The 26,292-nt window shown below is 36.8% G+C and overlaps 1 protein-coding gene and 1 pseudogene across 5 annotated transcripts; one reads left to right on the top strand and one right to left on the bottom strand.

Moving 5' to 3' along the window:
- Window positions 1–1,002: 1,002 nt before the first annotated feature.
- On the top strand, window positions 1,003–23,296 carry LOC110156119 (signal transducer and activator of transcription 1-like). Of its 5 annotated transcripts, none has more exons than XM_020920304.2 (23): window positions 1,003–1,320; window positions 2,990–3,134; window positions 6,206–6,301; window positions 7,764–7,838; window positions 7,947–8,013; window positions 9,009–9,091; window positions 10,710–10,861; window positions 11,561–11,707; window positions 12,118–12,210; window positions 12,463–12,522; window positions 12,610–12,639; window positions 13,796–13,877; window positions 14,530–14,571; window positions 14,656–14,739; window positions 15,400–15,498; window positions 16,349–16,484; window positions 16,790–16,827; window positions 17,365–17,444; window positions 17,872–18,011; window positions 18,625–18,789; window positions 19,670–19,730; window positions 19,982–20,081; window positions 22,160–23,296. In XM_020920304.2, the coding sequence occupies exons 1-23, from the start codon at window positions 1,193–1,195 to the stop codon at window positions 22,259–22,261; spliced, it is 2,205 nt and encodes a 734-aa protein (XP_020775963.2). In that variant the 5' UTR covers window positions 1,003–1,192; the 3' UTR covers window positions 22,262–23,296. The 5 variants fall into 5 exon arrangements, with proteins under 5 accessions (XP_020775963.2, XP_055005482.1, XP_055005479.1 ...); XM_055149507.1 differs by having other exon boundaries at window positions 17,368–17,444; XM_055149504.1 differs by having other exon boundaries at window positions 7,767–7,838.
- On the bottom strand, window positions 5,599–5,716 carry LOC129409030 (5S ribosomal RNA; annotated as a pseudogene).
- Window positions 23,297–26,292: the final 2,996 nt, after the last annotated feature.

The raw sequence follows: 26,292 nt of genomic DNA on the forward strand, positions 1-26,292 counted from the left end.
ACATGTTAGTGTCATATGAACCATCTCGCACTCTGAGGAGCTCAGGGACCAGCCTCCTGCTGGTGCCTAGAGTCAGAACTAAACAAGGGGAGTCAGCGTTTCAGGTTTATGCAGCTAAAACCTGGAACAGTCTTCCTGAACATGTGAGACAGCCTCTTCTGTGACGCTGTTTAAATGACTCAAAACATTTCTGTTTAACTGTGCATATAACTGAAAAGCTTTCATTCGCACTCTTCTCTCCAATTATGTCTCTCTTTTTTATTTTAACATGATTATTTATGTTTTGATTTGTTTTATTATGATTTTAATGTATTTCTTATTCTGTAAAGCACTTTGAATTTTTGTGTACGAATTGGCAAATAAATGCCTTGCCTTGTTGGGGTCCCCTCCAGGCTTGGGGGCCCCGGGCAGTCGCGTACTTTTGCCTAATGGTAGCGCTGCCTCTGGTGAAGGTGCATGACGTTTAAAAACACAGTGGAACACTTCCTGTACACAGAGTGTTTTCAGTGTGAGAGAACTCTACCTATACATGCAGGGTTTGTGAGTTAAACATACAACTCCCGGCATGTTTGTGATGATTAAACAACATTATAACATAGACCTAGATCAGAAAATGGTGTAAAATGGGCCCTTTAAATAGTCAACCATTTAATTCCAAAGTATTATTATTTATATAGTTAAGAAATCAATTTATTTTCTCTCAACTTCGGGTTAAATTTCCATGACGTGTAATGGATAAACTGTGAGTAATGTCATAGGTTTACAGATGTCATGATTTCTATCTTAAATGTGTACTATGTCCGTTTTGTAGTGGAGGGAAAATCTGGTCCTACAGAGTAAAAAGTCTAGGCTTATATTTTGTAGACAGGAAATAAACGTGTAACCAACTTGGCTTGACGACATTTTCTTGCGTTTCCAGAGAATCACGTGGTTTGGATGTGGGCGTGTATTCACCGTAAAGGACTTCCTACTGCCCCATGCCAAAACACAGCCCCACATTGCTCTACATAGACTAGAAGGTGCGCACAGGACCTGCAGCAGTCGCGTCTCCTGCTGAACAGCGCGTTAACCAGCCTAACCGTGTACATTTTTCGGGTAAATGTCAAGAGATTTAGGGTATATTTTATAGAATTTCCAGCCACTGTGTTGACAAAGATTTACAAACTCGTTACCGGCTCGGCGCGGAGTGACCATGGCACAGTGGCAGGAGTTGCTGAAGTTGGAGCCGGACTCAAAGAGCCGTGTGTGCCGCCTGTACGCGCGCAAGTTCCCCATCGATGTCCGCCGCTGTCTGGGGGACTGGGTTGAGGGTCAGGACTGGTGAGTGCGAGCCAGGCAAATGGCACTATACTCATGTTATATCTTAATAATTGTTACGTAATAATCCTTTAAATTATGTGCACTCTTGATTGCACTCTTGTTAGGCCTACTTGTACAAGCTGAATCTGAATCTGTGGTGGTGGTAGCCTATCAAAGTATATTAGCAACAAAGTAGGCCTATAAGGAATGGTCTACTACTTGAGCTCTTTTTTTATTTTAGTTTTTTTATTGTACTTTTGTTTTATTTACTCTTCACTATTATTCTACAGATAATCAAAGCTTTATGTTGACATTGACAGTATGAAACGATTTGCTCCACTCCATCAGATATAATGTATTTAGTCTCGTTTATGTGTCTATCCTTAGAAAATATCAGATTTTGTACACTGTTTTGTAGAGGTTTAACGATATCCAAGTCTCACAATACCATATCGTAACAGTAGGAACCTCACGTTGTGATATTTATTGCGATATTATGTGGACAAAACTGTGAATATGCTACTTTTTACTCTTAAAATGCCCTGACAGGACTTAATCCAAAGAACTAAGACTTAAAAGTGTTATTTCTTCATGTAGTCTACGCTGAAATGGAGCAAAGGATCATAATTTATGTAGTTCCCTCTGTCTTTTTTTTAGCTATTGCTGCACCATAACTCTTAATTTAAGCAAAGAGACTTGTAATTGGATATATTGTGATGGTCCACGATATTATTGTGAGAACTTTGATGATACAATATCATGATATTTCGGTTATTGTTACACCCCTACTGTTTTGTCATTTGCTCCCTGCTTCAGTTAAACAGGCTATAACTGTTTGCTAAGGTGGGTGCATAAGCAGGGGTGTGGTAGATTAATCCAAACTGAACTCATATAACAGTTAAAGAACAAGCCACTTGAAAAATTATTTTAGTATAAGTTATATCACAGTTTTCAAACATTTCAAACAAGACCCATATATTCTATTGCCAATAATGAGTTTAATCAAAATGATTAAAAATTCTTGATTTTTATTGTTTCTTTTTCTTTTTTTAAATGTGTTTATTAACATAATCTTTATTAAAGTTGTGTTGAAAAGCAGAGCAAATACAACCCATCCATAATACAGTATAGTCAGACGTGGAAAGTAACTAATTACAAATAGTCACCTTACTGTAACTGAATACATTTTTTGAGTAATTGTACTTTTTGGAGTAGATTTATAAAATCTGTACCTGTACTTGTAATTGAGTATAATTTAGGCCTTGTAATTGTAATTAGTTGCATTTAAATTCATATGAGTACTGAGAACAGCACAACAGTCGTTACTGCCCCAATTGTCTCTCGGATGCATTGCTCTTTTCTAAAGCCACAAACACATAGCACGGCATCTCCTGCTTTGATTGGCCAGAACTGAAAACAACGTATACAGATTGTGGTTTGAAACAACTCAGCTTTAAACTGTTCAACTTATATAACATGCTGCAAAAAAATCTGTTAAAAAAATGACTAGTACTCTGTGCAGTATTTTTCATGTGTACTTTTTAGTTTTACTTAAATACAATTTCAGAAGCAGTACTTGTATTTGTAATTGAGTACATTTTTAGCCATGTAACTGTACTTTTACTTGAGTATGAAGAATTTGCAGTACTGCTTTTCACCCTGCACACTACATAAATGTGCTTTTCTTTAGGGAGTTGGCAGCTGAAGATGAAGCCACAGCGAGGACACACTTTCTGACTCTGCTTCGGAAACTGGACAAACTCATTAAAGAATCTCACTACAACAACCACACTTTAACAGGGCCGGATTTCTCTCTGCTCAAGAGCCACATGTTGGTAAGATGCAGGCATGTCACAATAACACATTTTGAAGCAATATATTGCTACAGAGTAATACTGCTATAAACGATAATATTGAAACTACTTAATACCTTTGACACAAAGCAGGATATTAAACGTATTTTTAAATAGGTCTCATTAAAAGGCATGAGCTACAACAAATAAACAGCAGAATTAACCAATAATTAGCCATAGAAGTTATGTATTCAACCCTGTACAGGTCAAATTAGGACTAGACTGATCGGGCCGATATTTGCAGCTTTTTGCGTATCTGCTATCAGCCTTAAATCTCCAGCACAGGCTGATATCTTGTTTTGGTTGACCTGTTACCTTAAAGGGCCCATCTCATGCAAAATAACTCTTTTCACATTGTATCTTCTGCACATATACAAGCACAATTTGGGTTTTGGAACATTCATTACATAATAGTTATGAAATCTTACTGATTTCTTGGAGGCAGTCACAGACCAGGAACTGTGAAAGACCCGCTATTGCTCATCCCCCCGCCCGTCCTGAGAAAGCACAGGCTCCGCCCCCCCAAACGTGACGTAGGCTCTGAGTGAGCCGCCCTTCCTCCGCCCATCTCAGGGAGGGAGGGGGAGACAGGCGTGCACCCTGATAGCGGTAGGAATAAACTTTTATTCATCATGGAGATACAGCGCGTTCAGTCTTATGTGCTGGACCTGGAATCGGACAAGGACTTTGAGGTGCACGAAGTGCAAGCACCGCGTCGGCATCAGCTGAACATTACTGATTGGTAAAGTATTAATAAACACTAGTAGATAAAGTTATTATATCGTGTACACTGCAGTGTAGAACAATTAGCTTATGTTGTGCTTTTGTTTAGGTGTTCATGTGGGAATTGTCAGACGATGCGGGAGGCGGGCCGGAGGTGGTGGAGCTGGGCGGGTGCGAAGCGCATTCTGCTACGTCAAACATGTCATAGGTGTAGCTGCCACGTCATCGTTGTAGCAGCTTTAGTTTGTTGTCACGTGGGAGGGTGGCAGAAATACGCTGCAATTTGTTAAAAAAACGCAGACTCAATCTAAAAAATACTTCTGCTACATATACAAGGCCCACACATCACTCTTAGAGGGTAGAAAGCTCTGAAAAGTTGATTTTGCATGAGATGGGCCCTTTAAGAGTATATACAAAGCTTTATTTGAACTGTTTGTTGCAAGGAGATAATTGCACAAAACGTGACTGTACTGCTTTCTTAAAGGTTTGCTGTAAGAAAGGTGCAGGTGGTAGACACTTCACCAGAAGTGTGCCCCTTTTAAATCCCCAAGGCAAGCCTTCAAAAATTTGCTAAGGCGTGCTAGTAATTAAAGTTAAAATATGATGTTAAATATTTTATTTAATTAATTAGTCACTGCATTTATATAGTGCCTTTCAAGACACCCAAAGCGCTTTACAGAGCATTATTCATTCAATCCACACTCAGTGGTGTTAAGCTACTATTGTAGCCACAGCTGCCCTGGGGCAGATTGACAGAAGCGAGGCTGCCAATCTGCACCCTCCAACCACCACCAACACTCACACAAACTCGACTTTCTTATTAGGCAGTAGGGTATAATGGTACACGTATTCATGACAAACCATTTCAGTGCAAGATGTTTGGTTCAGTGCAGGGTTGTGCACGAGTGAATTTGCTCAATTTGTATGTGTTTACATTCCACAAATCCATGTGCAGCTACACAGAAGGCTCAGCTCTTTAATATTCAGGAGGGAACTCGTCCGTGATTGGGGTGGTAGTATTTCCCACAGAGCTTTAAATTTAGGGCGGCCACCTTGACAACAATTGCCCACCTTGACTACGTCGCTCCGAACCATGTTAATAATCTCAAAACTACTGTCGTTGCTCCCTGGTCCTCTCTCTCGCATTTCGCTGGCACAGAATCTCTGTCCCCCCACTCCATACCTGCGACCTCTGTCTCTAGCGAAAGGGTATTTTCCATCGCTGGGGACATTGTAACTGCAGCAGATCTGTACTTACTGCAGACAGTGTGGACAAGTTGTTTTTTCTGGCCAAAATACGAGGATTGAGTAAAACTTCATCCTGAACCTGTTAGTGCTGCGCTTTACTTTTTGAAAAGCTTTCTTTACTGTTTACAAGGAATTTATTTTTTATAATAGTTCATACATTTGTTGCTTATTTGAGAATATTTTATTTAACTTATTAGTATTACCAAGCAGCACTTTGCATTTATTTCATTTTCCCATTTTCCCAACAAATTGTTGGTTTAATAAATACACAAATAAACAACAAGCAAATGGTTTTGCATTTTGTTCCCATACTGTACTAAAAATTTACCAAACCATGATCTCAAAAGTGAGGTACGTACCTAACCGTGATTTTTGTGTACCGTTACACCCTTACTAGGCAATGTGGGTGTCCTTAGGCAAGATACTAGGCAAGTGTCTTGCCTAAGGACACGGACCAGTTTTTGCCACTGGCGCCCCGCTGTGGCACCTGGAATTCCCAGTGGTCTCCCATCCAAGTACTAACCAGGCCCGGCCTTGCTTAGCTTCTGAGATCTGACTAGATCAGGCTTTGACAAGCTGGTATGGCCATAAAATATTTTGAATTAATTGAATTTTGCATATTATCTTCTAAAAAGATTTTCTGTTTTATAATAGAGTTGTCAAAAGTATTGAAAATCAGATACTAATGAATACTAAAAATAGTATCAAAACTAGATATTCATTTAAGAAGGTATCAATACCAAGAATGTCACATTTACAGGACAGAACAGCTTTAGAATGATCTTGAGCTGTATCAGAGTAAAGCTACAGACTACAGAGTAGTCATACAAGTACACACACACACCCATCGGCCACTGTGGAACCTGGAATCTGGAAGTGTGAAGGATTACACAGATATAATTTAATGCTAAAAATCCCATTCTGTTGTCTTATTATTATCATCGTGGTATTGAAATAAGTATTGAGTACTGCGTCTCTTTCTTAGTATCGAAATTGAGTTTGATATTTTAGTATCGTGATAACACTATTTTATAATGTATCCCTGCCTTCACTTATATTTGATTTATTTTGAATGTCTACAGACACAATTCGAGCACTGCCCTAAGGAAATGGCGATCAAACTGTCTGAATGTTTACAAGAAGAAAAAAAGATCCTGGATTCATGTGCAATCAACCTGGTGAGGCTCTTTACACTTTACAATGTGTTTTAGTGGTGGTTGGAGATATATCACTGAACAAAACTGAACCAAAATTTGTATAAGTCGACTAATAATTTTATGTAGATCGGGGTATATGAAGGGCCTCATATAGAAACATATTCATAGTGGGGTAGTAGTAGTCTTAACACTAATTTTAGGTCTGTATCACAATTTAATTAGATGTTATCAACGTTACAGAGATACAAATACTTGAATTTGCAGTGAAAAGTATAGCCTATAATGATTTGGGCCAATTCAACAGAAGGCCTGAGTTTAATAAGCATTTTTATATATTAATACACAGTTTCCTAGTAATTCTCTGTATAAATAGCTTTATTTACATGACCTCCAGTGCAGGTGTAGTCTTAATAGTTCTGTTAGCATTTGCCACACTCCCTTTTTAGTAGACTAATCAGTTGGCAGGGCATTTCTTTGTAGTCAACCGAGAATTTCTTTTGTTGACTACAAGTTTATAGAGGTCAAAATTAGCAGGTTGTATATATATTAAAATATAATAAATGGTACTTAAATATAATGGCAGGCTTTGTAATTTGCTTCTCACGACCATCCACATAGAATTTACTAATTTAAAGTGGAACTAAACACTAAAGGTTGCCACACACTACAGGATTTTTGTGGTGTTTTCGGATGATTTTTAAAAGTGTGACAAAAAGTGCACACCGCAGATAAACGGAGAATCTTATGAGATTTTAAATCTTCAACTGCAAAAACTGCTGCGGGATATGGCTCCGTACCACTGGCTATAAATTTGTGAGTGCACCTCATGCACCTCCCTTAAGTGTTTAGAAGATCAGAGCACTGCGCTTCTAGTTTAGCTACAAGTCAGAACTGTGTTATTATTTGTGAAATGTGGTGCAATCAGATACATGATTTTTAATACACAGAAGGCTGGTGATAAAGACACAAAATCAGAGCACGCCTTCCTGAAGTCGTAGAGTAGCAAATCCCAACTTAAATCAGGCAAATTGTCCTGTAGTGTGTGACAGCCTTAACTCAACTTTATTTGCTACAAAACTGTATATATAGTGTTTGAATAGCACTGTGTCTACTGTACCTTGTCCTTTTTGGCATTTTTAGCTCAAACTAGGTATATTTGCAACTTTCTGGTCAAAAATGTATAAAAAAGGGTGTGTGGTGTGCTGCCTCCAGTGGCATCTGCAATTTCAGTTATTGGTGACATCATACTGGACTGTTCTGATTGGCCATGTTTTTCTGGCCATAATCAGGTTACAAACACCAACAAACACCTGACTACAGGGGAAGAATTTGTGGAAGTGTGTTCCTTATATCTCCACTTAAGGTGTTCCACTTTAAATAAACTATTACTATACTTTTTCCTGTAATACCCACAAAATGCACACTTTGTATAAAATTTGTATAAAATTTGTATAACATTTATTTATAATTTATATTTTTTTAGCAGCGCCCTACTGTGACTGAAGAAACTGATACAGACCTGGATATCAAAGTGAGCGAACTGAAAACCCAGACAAAGGTACATTTAAAATAAAAGAAATCAGTCAAATATCATTTAAAAAGCATGTACTTTGTGTTTAGGCAATGCTTGGTCATTTCAGTTGTGTAATAATTTATTTTGATACAGGAAATTGAAGAGGAAATCAAAGTGCTGGAGAAGGTGGAATCAGTATACAAGGAATGGGAAAGTGAAGGTATGGTAACGAACAAAGTTAAAAGTCCTATATTATACAAAATAGATTCCTGTTAGCTTTAAGTTTTGAGTTGTTTTTTGTTTCATTTACAGTGCTACCTTTTATCATTTGTTCAGTGGAGATTGGCAATTCTAGGTCAGTAATGATCCAAATGATTATAGAGAAGGTGTATGGAGTTTAAAAACACAGAGGAATACTTCTTGTATGAAGTACTTCTTGAATACATGCCATCACAAGTGTAGTATTACAGGTTGATCTATGTAACTGTGAGACGCACCGTTGCCATGGTTTCTGGACTTTAAGAAGGAAATTTTCACCAAACCATTGGTTTAGCTTAGGAGGAGGGGCAGAACAGTCTCTTGGTTGTATGTGCACGTATCACAGAGTGGCTTAATTGATCAGTTTAGACTCAGCACATAACTTTAGATAACTCTAGTTTTATCTAATTTCCAATCTTTAGACGTTCTCGTGTAGCCTACACTCATTTGCATATTCCATACCTAAATACTGTCTGTTTAACTTGGTCAATAAATATTCATAAACCACAGTTTTATTTGGTGAAATGGTTATTTCCAGATATGTGTCACTGATATGGACAAGAATGTATGAACCTTCAGAACAATTGTTTAATGAATTATTGTCAATTAATTAACTTAGATAATTGATTATACTGAATTGGTAAGATTTCTCGATATTTGTGGAGTGGTGCCCCAAAACTCTACTTGTAGTCAAAGCCAAACACTCACAACGGCCATGTGAGTCCTGCTTTAACTTAGAACTCTCATTTCCAATATTTAATATCAATTTCCCCCTTTAATACTATGACACAAGTGTTTTTGTTTGAGAGAAGCCTAATAAATATGCAGGGATTGTGTGTTAAACATGTGAATGAAACTAAACTCTAGGTAAGTTTTGGATGAGGAAACAGTAAAGGAATAGTGTAAAATGTATTTTTTTTACCTTACTAATTAATTAATCTATATATTTATTTTCAGTTCAAAGGCTGAATGGACTTGCAACGACTCAAATGCAAGAAAAGTTTTTAAATCAAGCCAAGAGCATCAGAACAAAACAACAGGTGGGGAAAAAACAAATCAGATTTTGGTGACATTTCTACAAACATATTATTTGTTTTGTATAGCTAGACCTAGTTTAAAGGTGCACCATGTAACTTTTCTGGTAAACGATATGCAATCTGATTATCTCCATTCACATATTAAGTTATTGCTTTTACTGGAATATTCCACAGTATAGCATTAAACGTATCTATCTTCCATTGTGTTTTATGGGCTAAATATTACCTTACTCATCTTGTCCCCATGAAGACAGACAAGTGTAATGCCAAACTGTGGAAGACTGTCTAGAGAAAGCAATGAACTGTGTGCACAGTATTAGGCAAGTTTGACTATATCATGATTTTTTTTTCTTCATGTTCTCCAACTCCAAGCTGTATAAAATGGAATTCTTATTAGATTTAAGCATATAAAGTGATGTTTGTCTCACAAGGGAGGGTGTGGCCTAAGGAGATCAACACCCTATATCAAGGTGTGCAGAATTATTGGGCAGCTCTTTTCCTCAGACAAAATGGGACAAAAAGAGATTTAACTGATCTCTTTCAGAGGGATGCAGCTCTCCTGGAACTGCAAAGATGTTGGGGTGTGATCACAAAACCATCAAAGTTTTGTTGCAAATAGTCAACACTAACAGTGTCTCAAGAAATGTGTTGAGAAAAAAAAAGATGCAAATTAGCTGCAAGAGATTTGAGAAGAATCAAACATGAAGGATATCAAGAACCCATTATCCTCCAGCTCTGTCATATTCCAGAAGTGCAACCTACCTAGAGAGCCCAGAAGTACAAGGTGTTAAGTGCTCAAGACTGGGTCAAAAATATCTGAAGATAGATTTTTCAAAGGTTTTATGGACTGATGAGAGTGAGTCTTGACAGACCAGGTGGATTGGCCTGTGGCTGGGTCAGTAATGGGCACAGAGGTCCACTTTGACACTACCAAGGTGGAGGTGGTAGTATTATTAAAGATAAGCTTGTTGGACCTTTCCTGGTTGAAGATGGACTCAAAATGAACTCCAAAATCTACTTTCAGTTTTTAGAAGACACTTTCTTCAAGCTTTAGTACAGGAAAAAGTGTGCATCTTTCAAGAGGACCATGATTTTTACGCAGGGCAATGCTCTATTGCATGCATCGAAGTACTTCTTAAACTGATTTAAAGTGAAAGATTATGGCCATTATTGAGAAGAAGGGTGGCTATATTGGTCACAGATTTTTTTTTTTTATGTCACAAATGTTTATTTGTAAATTGAGAGATGAAAATGAGCAAGTGAGAATAGAAAATTTATTTTTCATTTAGATGGGTAATATTTCTGTACATTAATAGTTAATAGCCCAATAATTGTGCACTCATAGATTTTCTTCTGAGAAAGCTTTTACTTAAATATTCAGGTTTGGGGTTTATTAATATTTTTGATTGATCAAGAGCATTATAGTTGTTCAATTATAAAATTAATCCTCATGAATACAACTTGTCTAATAATTATGCACACTGTGCATATGGAGAAAAAAAGTTGGTGGATTAGAAAAGTTACACAGTGCACCTTTAAGTTCATCTACTTTTGGCTTTAGTTGTTATGTACTTGCATTTTTAACATTAGTATTGATGGCTAATCGCTAATTATTTCACAGGAGGTGGTTACCCAGATTGTGAAGTTGGTGAATTTTGCCAATAAGATTGTTCAAACGTTGGTTTCCGTGGAGATTCCTGAATGGAAACGCAAACAGCAAATGTCCTGCATTGGAAATCCAGTGTTCACCGGTCTGGAGCATCTGGAGAAGTGGTATAAGTCTTCTGTGTACCTAAAACTATTTATATTTGATCATGGCTTAAAGGGATATTGATACTTTGCAATGCCATCATGCTGGGGGTGTTTACATGTATTTCTATGGAAGAATGTAGAGCAGTTACCATTAACACATAGCAAATTGGGGGCACTGTGGTGACAGTAACTCAGTGGTTAGAGCATTGGTCCCCAAATTGAAGGTCAAAGGATCAATTCCCACTCAGACCAAGTTCTGTTATTGTGGCCTTAGGCAAAACACTTCATCCACCGTGCATAGCATGAAAGTGGTGTAGAGGTGTGTGCATGGATGCTTGGTCAGTTGCTCGCTCGCTTTCGTCAGTCTGGAGGACTGTATTGGGAAAATTTGGAGAAGGCAAAAGTTAGATTTTTCATCTTATGTTTTTGTGACTCTTCAACCAATCAGATTCAAACTAGTAATGAAATTACACATTTTGCTTTCAGCCAGAGCCATCTCAGATTGACAATGGCAGAAGTCGTGTGTATCACGAGGGCGTGAGCCAGGTTAACTGTTAAATGCCACTGTGAAGAGGCAGGTGCTAACAGTTCTACAGTTGAAGATGAAGTGAATGAACCTGTTTCAATTTTTAAGCCATTTTTGATGATTAAAGCCATAGATTTATACTGTACGCCTGGAAAAAGGAGTATGTCTTCTTTAACACACTTCTGTTTCCTCAGGTTCAGTGCTGTAGCAGAGTCTCTTCTGCAGATCGTCCAACAGGTGAAGAAACTGAGGGATCAGAGCAGGCCTCAGATCAGCGCCAAGTCCGACCTGTCTCAAGTCATACAACAAATCAGCTCATTAATCAAGGAACTCCTGAAGAAGTACACAGAAACACACACACATCTGCACTATGCATGACTTAAAAGTTCACTATATTTTCTAACTTTTCTAATGGAGGCTCTGGCTCTTACTGGTCTTGTCTACATAGAGCTGGTATAGAGGTATGTTTTACCTGAAATGTTCCACAGTACGTCATTAAGCTAATCTACCTCCGTGTAGATAAGGGAGGGGAGACTGAAAGCTTTGAAAACGAAAATGAAACTTACTATCTTAAATGTATTAATCAGGCAAGTCAGAACAATAAAAGATAACATGGTGATCTCAATATGTTATGTGTTGGCAATTGATTTCCCATAAAAGCTTAATACCCACTTTTTAAATAATTTTCAGTTAAAATAAGTCAGATGATCTCAATTAATTAATTATTTTTTGCATCTTATCTTTTTTGCAGTGCTCTGGTGGTGGAGAAACAGCCTATGATGTACAGCCAGACCCACAGACCTCTGGTGCTCAGGACTAATGTCCATTTCAGTGTGAAACTCAGGTAAATCAAACAACTTAATAAGTCTTCAATAGTTGCAATTAGTAAATTAGTAAAACAACAAAATATCTTGTATTAGTGTCAGTTTATAACTTATGTTATAACTTGAGTTTACGCTGTTTGTCAATGTCATTTTTCACTGAATATACCACAATGTTATACCACAATGTGCCTCAGTGCTGGTGATATCGAATAATTGTATCTGTTTTGTTTTTGAGCAAATTGTTGCATTAAAGGTGTGATTTCTTATTTTAGACTTTTGGTAAACCTGCCAATTCTACAGAATGGTTGTTTGATAAGAGCAGAGTTTGATAAGTAAGTCAAATTGAGTGCATGCTAAGTATTATTATTTTTTAATCATGTTTTAACTCATATCATGTCATATATCTATTTTCAATTAAGGGGTGTGGAAGAAATCAAGACTATTCCAGGGTAAGTGGAATTTAAAATGACTGGTATGACTTAATAATAACTACACCTTAATTAGTCAGTACTTTATTAAAAATAATTCTGGCTAACTTAGTTAAGATGTTAGGGTATTAATTAAAGGCCCATGATTTACGGACAAACGACAAAATAAAAACACCAGGATGGTGCAGAGAGGGTTAATGCGAACATTTTAAGACCAAAATGATGAGTCTGACAACATGTGAGACCCTGCCCACTTTCTATTTGGAATGCAGCAGCTAGCAGGGTTAGCAGTCTATGGCCCATGCTTTATAAAGAGTCATTAAATTCTACTTATTATAATGTGTAACCATTTAACTTCAATCAGTTGTAATCTGTCTAAGGGTTTGTGCACGTGCTAAATGCATTAGCAACAAAGAAGAACATGCAGATGAAGTTGTTTAGCGGGCGCTGCTTGATTTTATCAAGACGACGAGAGCAAAAACTTCATGGACGTTTTCCACTTTGGGCCGTTCCAGTTATTGCAACAATGACACATTAAAAGTGATGTTATGTAAAAGTGCTAATTCACAAAATGAAATTATCCTAATAATTACCCTGATTTGAGACTGCATTTTCTACAGCTCTAATAGGCTACCGCAAAAGTTTAGCCTGGGTTTCCGAACGCGTCTCTCATGCACATGCATCAGCTGTTTCTCCTTTAAGCATCTGTGGATTTGGCACAAGCAGGGCGACGTGCACACAAGGCTGGACGTAGGGGGGGGCGGCATCTTGTGGTCCACCCCACCCCCAGGAGGGGGTCTTACCCAGGGTGCCAATCTGTGTAGGGTCGCCACTGCTGTGTGCCTATGGGTCTGTATCCACAATGATCACGGTGCAAAAAATGAAAATTGAAGTCAGTTTTAACTGTATTAGGCTAAAGACTTAACAAACTTTTATGGATATAAAGGACACATCAGTGAGCAAAGTTATCATATAATGTAGGCTGCACGTCCACACAGAGCAGAAACAGTGCAGTCCTTTTGCTTAGACGCTAAACTCTCAATTACATATGAGAATTGTGGGAGGAAAAATGTGCAGTTTCTAATGGAAAATCAGCTGCAACATGGACACAAACAGCGTTTGTAATTCAGCACACACTTAGTAAATATACCCCATAATAATATATTTCTTATTCTAGGTTTCGTCAATTTCAGTTCACCTGCAAAGACACCAAAGTTATGGACAAACAAAATGAAGGTCTTGTGGCAGAGTGGGACATGGTATGTTTTACACAAAAACTTATATGAAAGGTTTAAAGTTTGATCCCAACTATGACTAGTGCCTGCTGTTATTGTGTCCATTTGGCAAAACACTTCACCCATATTGCCTACGTGTGGTGTATGAGTTACTGATTGGTGGTGGTTAGAGAAGCTGAGACAATTTGGCAGTCCTATCTGAAATAAAAAATGCATTGTAAAACTATCACTAACTTTCACTATCCACAACAATGCTAAATAAAACTGCTAGTTTAGATTGTTATTATTTTTAAAGTAGTAAGAGTTAACATTTGGAAATAGTCACTTCTTTAAAGGTTCACTTTGTAACTTTTCTGGTGAATTGTCCATCGCCTGCTCGTCTCCATGGAGATGTAATTGCTTTGCCCAGAATCTACCAGGTTGGAAGTGTGGAAAAGATAACCTTGCACACATTAAGACTGCATGTTTTTCAAGGAGTTAACTAAACAGTGACACCTGCAATATAAATTGAATATCATACATGGAACATTCCATGAATAGCAGTAACATATCAGCTGAGATAAGGAGCCAGCAGGCTCTCCACCAGAAAAGTTACGCAGGTTACCTTTAAATTATTCTTTTTTCTGTAATGTTTATTTAAGTCTATTTAAGACTAATGTTATTATTTTTTTTACAGTCAATTTCAGAAAACAAATCAAAACGGAAAAGGTCGAACGAGGTTAGGAGCCATAGGACTTCAATGAGCTGTGATTACATACTCTTGAGTAACTGTTAAACTAAAATAACTTTATTTTTTGAGCAGAGCCCCATCAAAGTGACTGAGGAACTGCACATTATTAAATTCAGCACTGATCTATGGATTGCGGGTCTGCAGTGTAAGGCAGAGGTGAGCCATGTAGGGCTGTTAAAAGTCTAAAATCAGATTCTAATCGATACTAAATCTGGTATTGAAACTAGATTCCCATTTGAGCAAGTATCGATACTAAAAAAGTCACATAAATGGGATAGAAATTAATCTTTACTAAAACCGCCTGGACAAGTGAGGAAGATATAAGACTCATGGTAATAAGTACTATTATTTAATGTTGAAAATACATTTTACTGTTGAAAAAATTGTTTTTTTTATTAACACCGTGGTGTAGAGTATTGGTACTTATTGGGTATTGAGTTTTTTTCCTTGGTATTGCAGTGGTTTGAAATTTTAGTATTATGACAACATTAAAACAATGGTGACCTACATTTAGATAACCAAATACACTCAAATACCCTAATAGTACTATATTGTACTCCTATTACCTAATTTGAAGATTTCTATTGTAGAAGTTAGGTGTGGGCAGTATAACAAAAAGTTAATGCAATTTTTCCGATTCATTTTTATTTTTGCTCCAAACCACATGTTCGGAGAGGCCAGCTGTAGACTGCTCCAAGACCCAAGATAATTTACTGAATAGAAATGAATTTAGCTTAATTTAAATTACATTATTTGCACATCCTATTGTGAAAATTATTGTGTGTGAAAATTATTGTTCTGTTTCTCTTGTTCCAGACCAGCTCTCTGCCTCTGGTGGTCGTGTCCACCACCAGTCAGGGCCCTAGTGCCTGGGCCTCTGTGCTGTGGTCCAACCTCTGCCCCCCTGAGAATATGGTGAGGAAAACCATTACTTTAAGAGCCTTTATATTGCTTATCAAACATTTTGATGTTTCCTCAGTACAAAAACAAAAAATAAATAAATAAATAAACATTGATACCATTTTATAATAACTACACTTTAAAGTTGGACTAAACATCTAAACTCCTTCCACAATAACATTTTAAATTGAACTACTAAATTGGACAGTACCTGGAGGTCTTCAGGAGTCTGTGAGGTGAGAGGGGAGGTAGGGTTTGGACATATGAGGGAACAGTGTGATTGGGCTAAGAGGTACCTACATTTCACAAAGCTGCAAAGTTACCTAGTTTGCACAAAAATTACCAAAAAGGACTAAGAACATTAGATAATACTATAAATACACCATATACACAATTAAGTAGCGCAAAAAAATGATTTAGTGTGACCTTGTCAGATCTCAGAAGCTAAGAAATTCTGGGCCTGGATAGGAAAAACTAAACAAAAAGAACCTGTCTTTAGGCACCCACATCACCTAGTATGGGTGTGGTGTGCATGAGTGTTGGTGGTGGTCGGAGGGGAAGGTGGCACAGATTGGCAGCCTCTCTTCCTTCAGTCTGCCTGTGGATACAATAGTAACTTAAGAGTAAGAGTAAATGAATAATGCACAGTAAAGCATCTTTGAGTGTTTAAGTAAGAAATGCATGTACAGATCGGACAAGTACTGAGACATGGGGCAGGAAGTAGTGACCAGTCTGTAAACCCTATACACAAGATTTCAGTCTGGACTTACCAGGCAATACATTTCTGTCATGAATATATATCACTCTGGTCAGTAATATTATTGTCTGATAATATTATGTAATATTATTGTTCCCTGTCCTCTAGACTCTGTCCCTATTCTTGGACCCCCCTTCTCTGTCGTGGGAGCAGCTGTCCCAGGCTCTGAGCTGGCAGTTCATTTCAGCCGGAGACAGAGAGCTCAATGAGGACCAACTTAATGAACTTAAACTCAAAATTGTTGGTTAGTCTTTCACAATTTGATGTCCATAATTAATATGTAAAACATTTTATAATAACTATACATTAGACCTAAAATGAATTTACAAAAACTTACTTCATAATGATCAAACAGTTTAAGAATTTTTCAGGTTTAGTAACTGAATAATAATCCACGATCTTAACCCTACCCCCTTTATTAAGTAGTGACTGAATCATAAACTGTTTGTTCACAATGGATTAAGTCTTTGTTCATGCTTTATTACAGCTAATTAATGTTTTGTTAATATAAAATTAAATCAAATAATGACATGCATATTTTCTTAACAGACAACCCAGATCTCGTGTCTTGGTCCAAGTTTTCTAATGTAAGTGTTTAATTAAACACACATACACACATACACACACACTCATGCACATGTTACAATACATAAAACTATATAGTAAAACATGAGGCTGAATACAGGCAACTAGCTGAAAAACCTAATTTTTTTGTAACTTTTTGTGGTGGATGGTCTGCCACTTGCTTGTCTCCATGGAGATGATATTGCCTTTCCTGTTGAATATTCCACAGTAAGTCATTAAACCTGTCTATCTCCATGGACATGTCATTGAATAAATGCAAGATTGTTTAATACCATATTGTGGAACATTCCAGATTAAGCAATAACATCTTCAATGATACAAGCATGTTGCTCTCCCCACCAGAAACGTTACATGGTACCCCTTTAAGGTTTTGTATTTTGTTTTTCCATACAGATTGTAAGTCTACAGTTCAGATCAGATAAGATCTCATTTAAAACTGGCGCCTTTCATCACTCTCTACATTTGTTAATGTCTGTGTTTGCTTTATTAGTTTTATTGTATCTGTTTTCATTATTATTAAAGAGTACAAATTGTTACAGCAGAAAGAAGGCCCTTGGATTTGGATCGATGGGATACTGGATTTAATTGAGAAGCACCTGAAGAATCTTTGGAGAGATGGGTAAGAGGTTTTCTTCACCAAAGTGTGGTATTATGTATAATAGATTAGTTTTTTCTACCATGTTATAACATTATTCCCTCCCTCCCTAAAAACATATCTAAAGAGGTTTTAGATGTCATCCATCCATATTTTATTTATGCAATTTAGCGAGCTCTCCCAGGCCCTCTTTGAACCCTCCTTTTGGGTAGCTTGAAGATTCTGTCCAATGCTCAGCCCACAAGCCTACATCACACGTGCTCCTACTTGACAATCCATAAATCTACAAAAGCAGCAAAACCAGCATGGTGATTTAAATATGTTGTGTGTTAGACATTAATACCCCATACAAGTAAAATATCTTCTCTTTAATTGTTTTATTTAATGCATCTCATCAAGCTCTTCCTCAGCTATTTTAGTTTATTTATTTATTTATCTGTGTTAATTCCAGGTGTATCATGGGATTTGTGAGCAAGGAGAATACTCGAGACCTTTTACTGACAAAACAGGTTGGGAACTTCCTGCTGCGCTTCAGTGAGAGCAACAGAGAGGGTGCTATCACCTTCAGCTGGAGCGAATACACAACTAATGGTACTTTACCCCCTTAACACATGGTTCAAATAATCAGATTGCAGCTCTAGTTCATTTTATGGTCCCAAAGTTATTCCTCACTTACTTTATGCATTCTGAGCAACGTAATTATTCATTGTGGTGAGACTGTGCTTTTCACAACTCTCAGATACCAGACTGGAGTTTTGTTATGACAGTAAAGCTAACAATTAGCATCCCAACATGCACTTCCTGATTAGCGGAATAACTTCTTTCTCATTAGATGTAGACAGTACACAGTAGACATATTTTGATCTCAAGAGCTGCTTATGTATTATATTATATTATGGGCAAGACAATTTTTCCCAAATATGTACATACAAAAAAAGAAAAAAACCTGATACATGCCCTTTAACGCTATTTAAAGCGTTGTTATCATAACAGTTTTTTAAAGTATTCAGCCATTAACTTTTCTTCTCAACGTTATTAGCTTCTTAACGTTATATGCTTTGTACATGTACTATAATCTTATTAAGTATTAACAAGCATTAACAAGCATGCTAATTACCTCTAAATTAGCGATTAATATTGTGTTCTCTAAACTAATGTGTTACAAAAAAAGTTCAGGAGACATTTTTCTTCTTTTTCCCTGTAGAGATCACTGTCCGTGCCATCGACCCCTTCAGCAAAGACGAGCTGTCCAGGACGTCTCTGGCTGACACAATCAAAACCTACAGAACCAAGAGGAACTCCAACAACCCCCTGATCTACCTGTTCCCAGACCAACCTAAGGATGACGTTTTCAAACGCTACTACTCAGGTACAAGCGGTATTAACTCTTTACGCATTTGTTTCTTTAAAGGGGTACTATCTAACCTATGGTACTTATCTCCATAGAAGTGCTATTACTTTGCCTGGAATGTTCCACAGTATGACATTAAACTAATTTTTCCCTTGTTAAACACAAATGGTGAACTGCAGCTAGTTTTTTGGAACATATTTGTTAGCTGCCATGATGGTTGGTCTTAATAAAAGTATAGTGACCCGGTTGTGTGTGATGGCCCTCAGAGATTTAGGTAATAATACTGACTTGATGAAGTTTTTGAAAATATCTGAAAGACTTGCCAAAAAGATAGGACACTACTTAGACAAGCTGAATTTTTTAGAAAAATATTCACAAGTTTACAATTTTTATATATTTTTTATGTTTATATTTTAAATATTTAAAAACTTGTAATATAATCTAATTACATTTTGTTCACATAAAGAGTTTTTAACAGTTTTTGAGCAGATGAAATCTCTGAACCCTGGGCACAAAAAATTACATTGACTTCCAAACTTCAAAATCATCCATGCACATTTCAGTATTTAGCGATTTCTCTCTTGGGCTCTATTCAAACCCTCCTTACAGTTAGCAGTATGATCGTGTCCAATGCTCAACCCACAAGCCTAGTTATCCATGTTCCCACAGTGCCCTATAAATATACAGAAATATACAAAAGCATGATACAAAACTGTGCACAACAACTTGACAAACCTGATGCGTTGTGCAGTAGTTTCATTAGTAAAATACATGCTGATTGTGTTGCGATATCACTCTGAAGGGGTTCAGCAATTACTGGAACTGGAGATGGACTCTTAACTCATGAAACTTGCTCAATACCTTACACTGCTTTATGTGTTTTTATTTTATTTTCCAGAAAGCAACAATAACCAATCAGTGGGACCTTATTTAAAAAGGACATATGTTTGTGAAGGAGAGTAAGTACTGTTTTCTCGATAAATTTGTTTACATTGGCTCTAACTCGGTATTGTAATTTCCATTTGAAGATGAATAAAATTAATTGTGGTTCTTATTTTTCACAATTTTATGAACATTTATGCACCTTTGAGTGTAAACAATTTGCATTCAGGAGAAAATATATTTAAGAAAAATCAGTTCAAAGTAAAGGTAGTCAGCAAAGTTCTAAATAGCTGTATTGTATTTATTGATATATTTCTTATCGCTGCAGCTGCCCCACCCCTCCATCGTGTTCCCCTCCATTGAGTTTCTCTCTTCACACACAGATGGACCTGGATCAGTACTGGGGAGACATCCCCACTCCTCCTCCGGTGGGTCAAACTGTCAAAATTAAACTAAACCCTCAGAGTGTATTAAAGGTTCTAGATTACACAAAAATGACTTTTGAGCTTTACACCATGTAGGCCTGTAACGATAACAGATTTTGCTTAATTAATTGACCAAGAATTTATTGCGATAAACAATAATATCAACATTTTGAGACCAATTTCCACTAATAAATAACATGGAATAAAAATGCAAATACACACTTTCAAAGATCAATAAACCTTACTTTCTAAATCACATTAACACAGGAACTGTAAGACAACCAAAAACAACAAGCCTAAATAAAACAGACCTGTTAACATAAGTATAATGTAGTCTGGCTCACAGCAAGGACTTGTTAACAAAATACACTTGAATAAACCACTGTTGAACCAAACACAACCAAAACAATAAATAAAATGGATTATTAAATCTCTGTAACAAAATTGCCCTTAAAAGTTATTTTAGTCGTTGACTTACATTGGAGTATTGTGTCTCCTCCCTCTGTGGCTGCTGCTGTGAGCCTTGGCATTTTGGTCTTGAAGTGTTCATATTAACCCGCGACACAGGAAGCTATTTCGCTATGAGGGAGCCTCTGTCCTGTCTGGTGTCGTGTTGGTGTCTTGTGGGATTTCAGTGGATTTTGGCCTCTCCCGGGGACTAAGGCTAGTTCTGTCATTCAGGTATGGGTTTATGTCGGCTGTTGGGGTTTGAGCCATTTCTTCTCATTGTTTGTGTTCTTGCTGAATTTGACACATGTGGCTGTTGAGACATGTGCCACTTACCAGTGTTGATTTGGCATCGTGACTTGTTTTGGCACTCGGCGATGAACTGCTTTGTCACTCTGACAGCGGCACTAGCTTGTGTTGTGGCTTCATATTACCCATACAGACAGCTTTCTGCACTCGCAGAACCGTGTTGATAAACACAGCGCACGTTGGTCCAAGCGTCATTACGCTTGTTAAACAAGAGGAGCCTTCTAATATTCCCCCTGTTTGAGAGCGAGAGAGAGTGAGGAAAACAAACAAGCATGCAAATAGAATTTATCGTGGCCGGAAAAGTTATCGAGCTCGTTAAAAGTAATCGTACGATTAATTGATTTATTGATTATCGTTACAGGCCTAACACCATGTTAGAATCAAAAGCATACCTGGAGTTGTGTTTAGTTTCATTCACACGTTTGAATAATCCTGCATTATTAGTCTGGCTACATCTCCAAAGCTCAAAATGCTTCGTTCCACCTTGCAATGTCACAAAGTGGTATTTTTCAAGTTAACAGGTCCTTTCACCTTTTGTTCAGTAGAGATTGGCAATTCCAGGGCTGAAATGATCCAAATGATTCTAGTGAAGGTGTATGGAGCACTTCCTGTATTACCACATGACATCACAAGGTGGAACAGACTGAGTGTTTTCAGTTTGAGAGAAGAACCCTAAATACGTGAAGTTTGTATGTTCAATGTGTGTGAATGAAACAAAATACAACTCCAGGTATGTTTGTAACAAATAAACATTATAACATAGATCAGGAAAAAAACAACACTAAAAGGTACAGTATGTAACTTTCTGGAGGTGGTATGTTACCTGCATGATTCCATAGAAATAGAAAGTGAACACATTCTCATTCTTCGGAACATTCTCCATGGAAATAGATACAGTTTATGCTGCACTGTGGATGATGATAACTAAAGAAACAAGCAGGTCCTCTGGGTCAAATAAGAGTCCGGTTTGTGGAGATGCAAGGCCACTCACAATAAGGACCTGTTTTTATACATTTTTCAGTGCAGCAAACATAACCAAAATTAAAACGATATGATTTTGTTTTAGTCTATTTTTTTTACTAAAATGTTACATACTGTGGCTTTGAAATCAGGCCACTGTGTGTCTGTATTTTATTGCTCCTCAGTTGACTGCCTTTAGGTGTTTACATGATTTGAAAGTCTCAGTTTGCACTTAAAAATAAATTACTAATATTATTTAAATAAGATATTTTCAAATGGCCGTTGCCTGGTCATGGTTTATTACATTTTATTATAGCATTTAAATACTTCACTTCATCAAAGTTTTTTTTTTCTCTCTTCTGTAGATGCTGAGCTCACCATCATTTGAAAAGATAAAGAATGATCTGGTCTCAGACATGGATCTTGACACTTCCGATTGGCCCTTTGTTGGCTTTGAGACACAGTGAGCTAGTTAGCGTCCTGCTGTACAGTCACTTTTTAAAAAAAATTGCCAAATGTGAAATGAACACCCAATTCAAATTCATATAGATTAAAATAAAGACTACCTGATTATTTTTAATATTTAATATTTATTATGCCTCAAAAATTAGCATTAGCATTAGCACTGAAACACAAATCTCTACCTTTTTGTTTATGTACTTTTGACACATGTTGTCAGTCACATCCATCCGCAACTCACTGTCCAATGTCTTATATTTAAATATTTATTCATTTTAGCACAACGTTTTTCACAACAACAACAAAAAAACCAAACAGATCTACAATTGGACATGAAGTAGTGAAGCTAACAGTATGGTTGCCAAATGCAGTTGTGCAAAGAGCCTATACCTGATACTTTGATTTAAAGATCCTCTGCAGCAATGTTTGCTTATGTGTGACGGGTAAATGGTCACATTTTTATACAGAGCTTTTCCACCTTCAAAGCACTCAAAGGACTTTACATCAAGGAACCACTCACCCATTCACACACACATTCATACACCAGTGTATACAGACACTGGGTGGGTTAAATGTCTTGCCTAAGGAAATTCGTGTGTGGGAGCTGGAATCACACCACTGAACTGTGGGTCAGTGGATCTGACCGCTGTCTCGTGTGTGCATGGTCTCATCATAGTACCTGCTGAACATTCTGCCATAGACATACATGCAGAACACTCCCAGTGTGATATCACTGCAAGCTAGAAATAACTGCCATATTAGTGTGACTGCCATAAGCATACTGTACATTATATTATATTTTCTTTTTTTCTCTCAAAACTCTGAAAAGTCTGTACTGTAGTAATATTCCCTCTGCTTCTTTTGTCTTTGTTGTTTTGTATCTTTGTCGTTTTTATATTTATGATGTATATGCTGTTGTTGTTGCTGTCTCTGCTGCCATAAGAAAGAATTCAAAAGGATTTCTGAGGTAGTTATACTTTGAATCAATGTGGCATAAATGTAACTTGGTTTTAAGAAAAAAATAAATAAATCAAGAAAAAATACTTCACAATTTGTGTTTATTTGTTAATTTATTTCATTTAAATGTATTTCAATATGTTCTGATGTATATAAATTGTCCAGTGGCACAGAATGGCTTCCATGTCATGTCCAGAGCTGCTGTGGCTTCACTTTCTCTTTTTTCATACAAACTAAATGTGTGAAACTAAATTTCCTCTACCCGTTAACCATCACTATTCATCTGTACATGCTCAAACCATCAACAGGACATATGTAAAGGTACACTATGTTACTTTTGCTGGTTAAGGTACATAGGTATTTATTCAGTATTTGACCCATTCCTCAGTGTTGATGCTGACTGACCGCAGCGCAGCACCTGCCCATTTCCAGATCATGAGCTTTATTGGTCAGGATTATGTTTACTGGAGGATTTGACCTATTGTCAGAGGAGGGTAGAGTGTCCAAAATTGTACTCAAGTAAGAGTGGGGTTACTTAAAGAATATTACTCAAGTAGAAGTATAAAGTAGTGAAGCAGTAATAACACAGTGGAGCACTTCCTGTATTACCACATTATATCACAAGGTGGAGCAGAGTGTTTTCAATTTGAGAGGAGAACACAGCCTAAATATGCAGGGCTTGTGTGTGAATGAAATAAAATTAAAAACTAAAAATAAAATCCAAGAATGTGTTTGATGAGGAAACAACTCAGAAAATAGCGTGGGCCATTTAAGGAAAACATATGTCTAGAGAAGTAAAAACATACATTTTTCAGCATTTTTATTTTATTTTATTTATTTTACAATATATTTGAAATAGAGACATCTTATGACACAGCACTTTAAACTAAAATCATGTTATTGTACATTCATTTTGTAGGCTATAATATGTCATTTTGGTATACTTTTTCTACACCGTAAAAACAAAAACGTACATCTTTAAAACATTGCAACTTTTCACACACTCGTATAGCTTTTTGAGGAGATTTTGCTGGCTGAGAGCAGATGACCCGCCTGCTCGCAATATAACATCAATATAATAATCTACAAACATTGGTCTCTGTCAGGATTCTCAACTGGTGACCTGGGATCTTCAAATGTTTTTAAAAAATTATTGAAAATTGGAAGTTAGATCGTTAATTTCTGTTAGCGAAATGACAGATTGTTATAGTTTGAACAGTGAAATTAAACAAACTTCATTCAAGATTGATGCAGTTATTTTTAATCTTTTTAAATTGTATCTTGTTTATCTTTAGGAAATTTTATATTGAAAGCTGTTTGTGTTTATAATTCAAAATAGCGGTAATGGTTATTTTTGTAAGATTTTTTATTTATTTATTTAATTTATTTATTTATTTCGGTCACAGGTATATTTTGACATTAATTCATAAACAGTCATATTTAACATATACAGACCGAAAAGGTGCAGATCAATAAATTTGAGCAACAGTAGCGTTTCTATTTCATTTTATTTATTTTTTTAATTGACCTTTATCTAACCAGAATAGTTACTCTGAGATTAAAGGAGAGAGTACACATTTTTTAGTGGAGGGGGAAATCTAAGTATGGTAGTCGTATAACTAAAAGTTTGATAGATTTAACAAATCTCTGGCCAATGCATGATGCTGTTGTGTCTTTTGGCATTGCACTTCACCTTCCTTGTATTACTTTAGCCTCTGTAAATTGTCTGGATAAAATAAACTGAACTAATTTCCATTACTTAGCCCAGGGGCAGTTGTGGCTGTCAAAGCTTATAACCATTGAGTGTGAGGGGTGAATAACAGTTTTGTATTGCTGATTTCAGAGGTGGGACCAAGTCGTTGCTTTGCAAGTCTCAAATAAGTCTCAAGTCTTTGACCTCAAGTCCAAGCCAAGTCCCAAGTCAAAGACAGGCAAGTCCAAGTCGAGTCTCTAGTCACTGGCCCATAAATCCAAGTCAAGTCCAAATCGTCTGCTTTGAGACTCAAGTCATTTCAAGTCTTTAAACCAAAGTACCAAATATAGCTTAGATTTGTGCTATTTATATGACTTTTAAACTAAACTGTACTTAAAAAATCATGGTATATTTATATATGAGTATTTATGTAAGAGTTTTAGAAATAGACATTTTTCCTTTTTAAATGTCTTGACAAGATCTTATTGTGAATCATTACGGACAGAAGAGAAAAAATTAAGATTTAAAAGTGCTTAATAACAGTTATTTTGTCATGTAGTCTGCACTAAAATGGAAGGATCATGTTCTCTGTAGTTCCCTCTGTTTTACTGTACTGTACTGTATTGTACTGTAGTATATTTGACGACACCATCTCACAGTATTTCAGTTACATCCAAAGTAACCGAACAGAAGTGAGAGTGACATGTTCCAGTTTGTTCCTGTAAAATTAAGCGCCGCATTTATCAACTGTAAAGAGAAAAGTATTTTCTAAAAACATATATTTCTTTGGGCGAAGCATCAAGTCCTCTCTAGTCACAGGCCTCAAGTCCGACTCAAGTCCCAAGTCACTGAGCTTCAAGTCCAAGTCGAGTTCCAAATCTTAGTCCATTTTATCAAGTCAAGTCTCAAGTCCTAAAAATAGTGACTCAAGTCCCCACCTCTGGATGATTTATTTGATAGCGAAATCTGGCCCCAAGCCAAACCAGCTGAGAAATTCTAGTCAAAATCAACACTCGAAACAACACAATCTCACATTTAAATATTTTGCAATAAATACCGTGTCTATTGCGTGAGCCACAGAAAAATACATTCAGATTACACAGTCCTTTGAATCCTGCTGAGGAGCCTGCGACAGACAGGGACAAACAGATAGGAAAATATAATAGGCCAGTTTATAATAATATGAATATAAAGGCCATATAGTCACATTTATTTGAACTGCAGCATCAAGTCTCAGAGCAGTGACACAATCAGCTTAAGTACAAACAAAACTCACTACTTCGAAATACAATAGTGAGCGAATGACTAGTGAGAATCTGGTCCACTATTTAAAGACACACTATGCAACTTTTCTGTTTGAGGATACTGCTCCTGCTTGTGAAGATGGAG

Source organism: Boleophthalmus pectinirostris, unplaced genomic scaffold, assembly GCF_026225935.1.
Source record: "Boleophthalmus pectinirostris isolate CB_2022bp ecotype Guang Dong unplaced genomic scaffold, ASM2622593v1 HiC_scaffold_1, whole genome shotgun sequence".
NCBI classification, from domain to species: Eukaryota; Metazoa; Chordata; class Actinopteri; order Gobiiformes; family Gobiidae; genus Boleophthalmus; species Boleophthalmus pectinirostris.

Bases quoted from the DNA above. Each gene is read 5' to 3' on its own strand.
- LOC110156119 (XM_020920304.2), top strand. From the start codon at position 1,193: ATGGCACAGTGGCAGGAGTTGCTGAAGTTGGAGCCGGACTCAAAGAGC. The intron at 15,499-16,348 runs GTGAGGAAAACC...CCTGTCCTCTAG, and splicing joins TCTGCCCCCCTGAGAATATG to ACTCTGTCCCTATTCTTGGA. The intron at 18,012-18,624 runs GTACTTTACCCC...TTTTCCCTGTAG, and splicing joins GAGCGAATACACAACTAATG to AGATCACTGTCCGTGCCATC.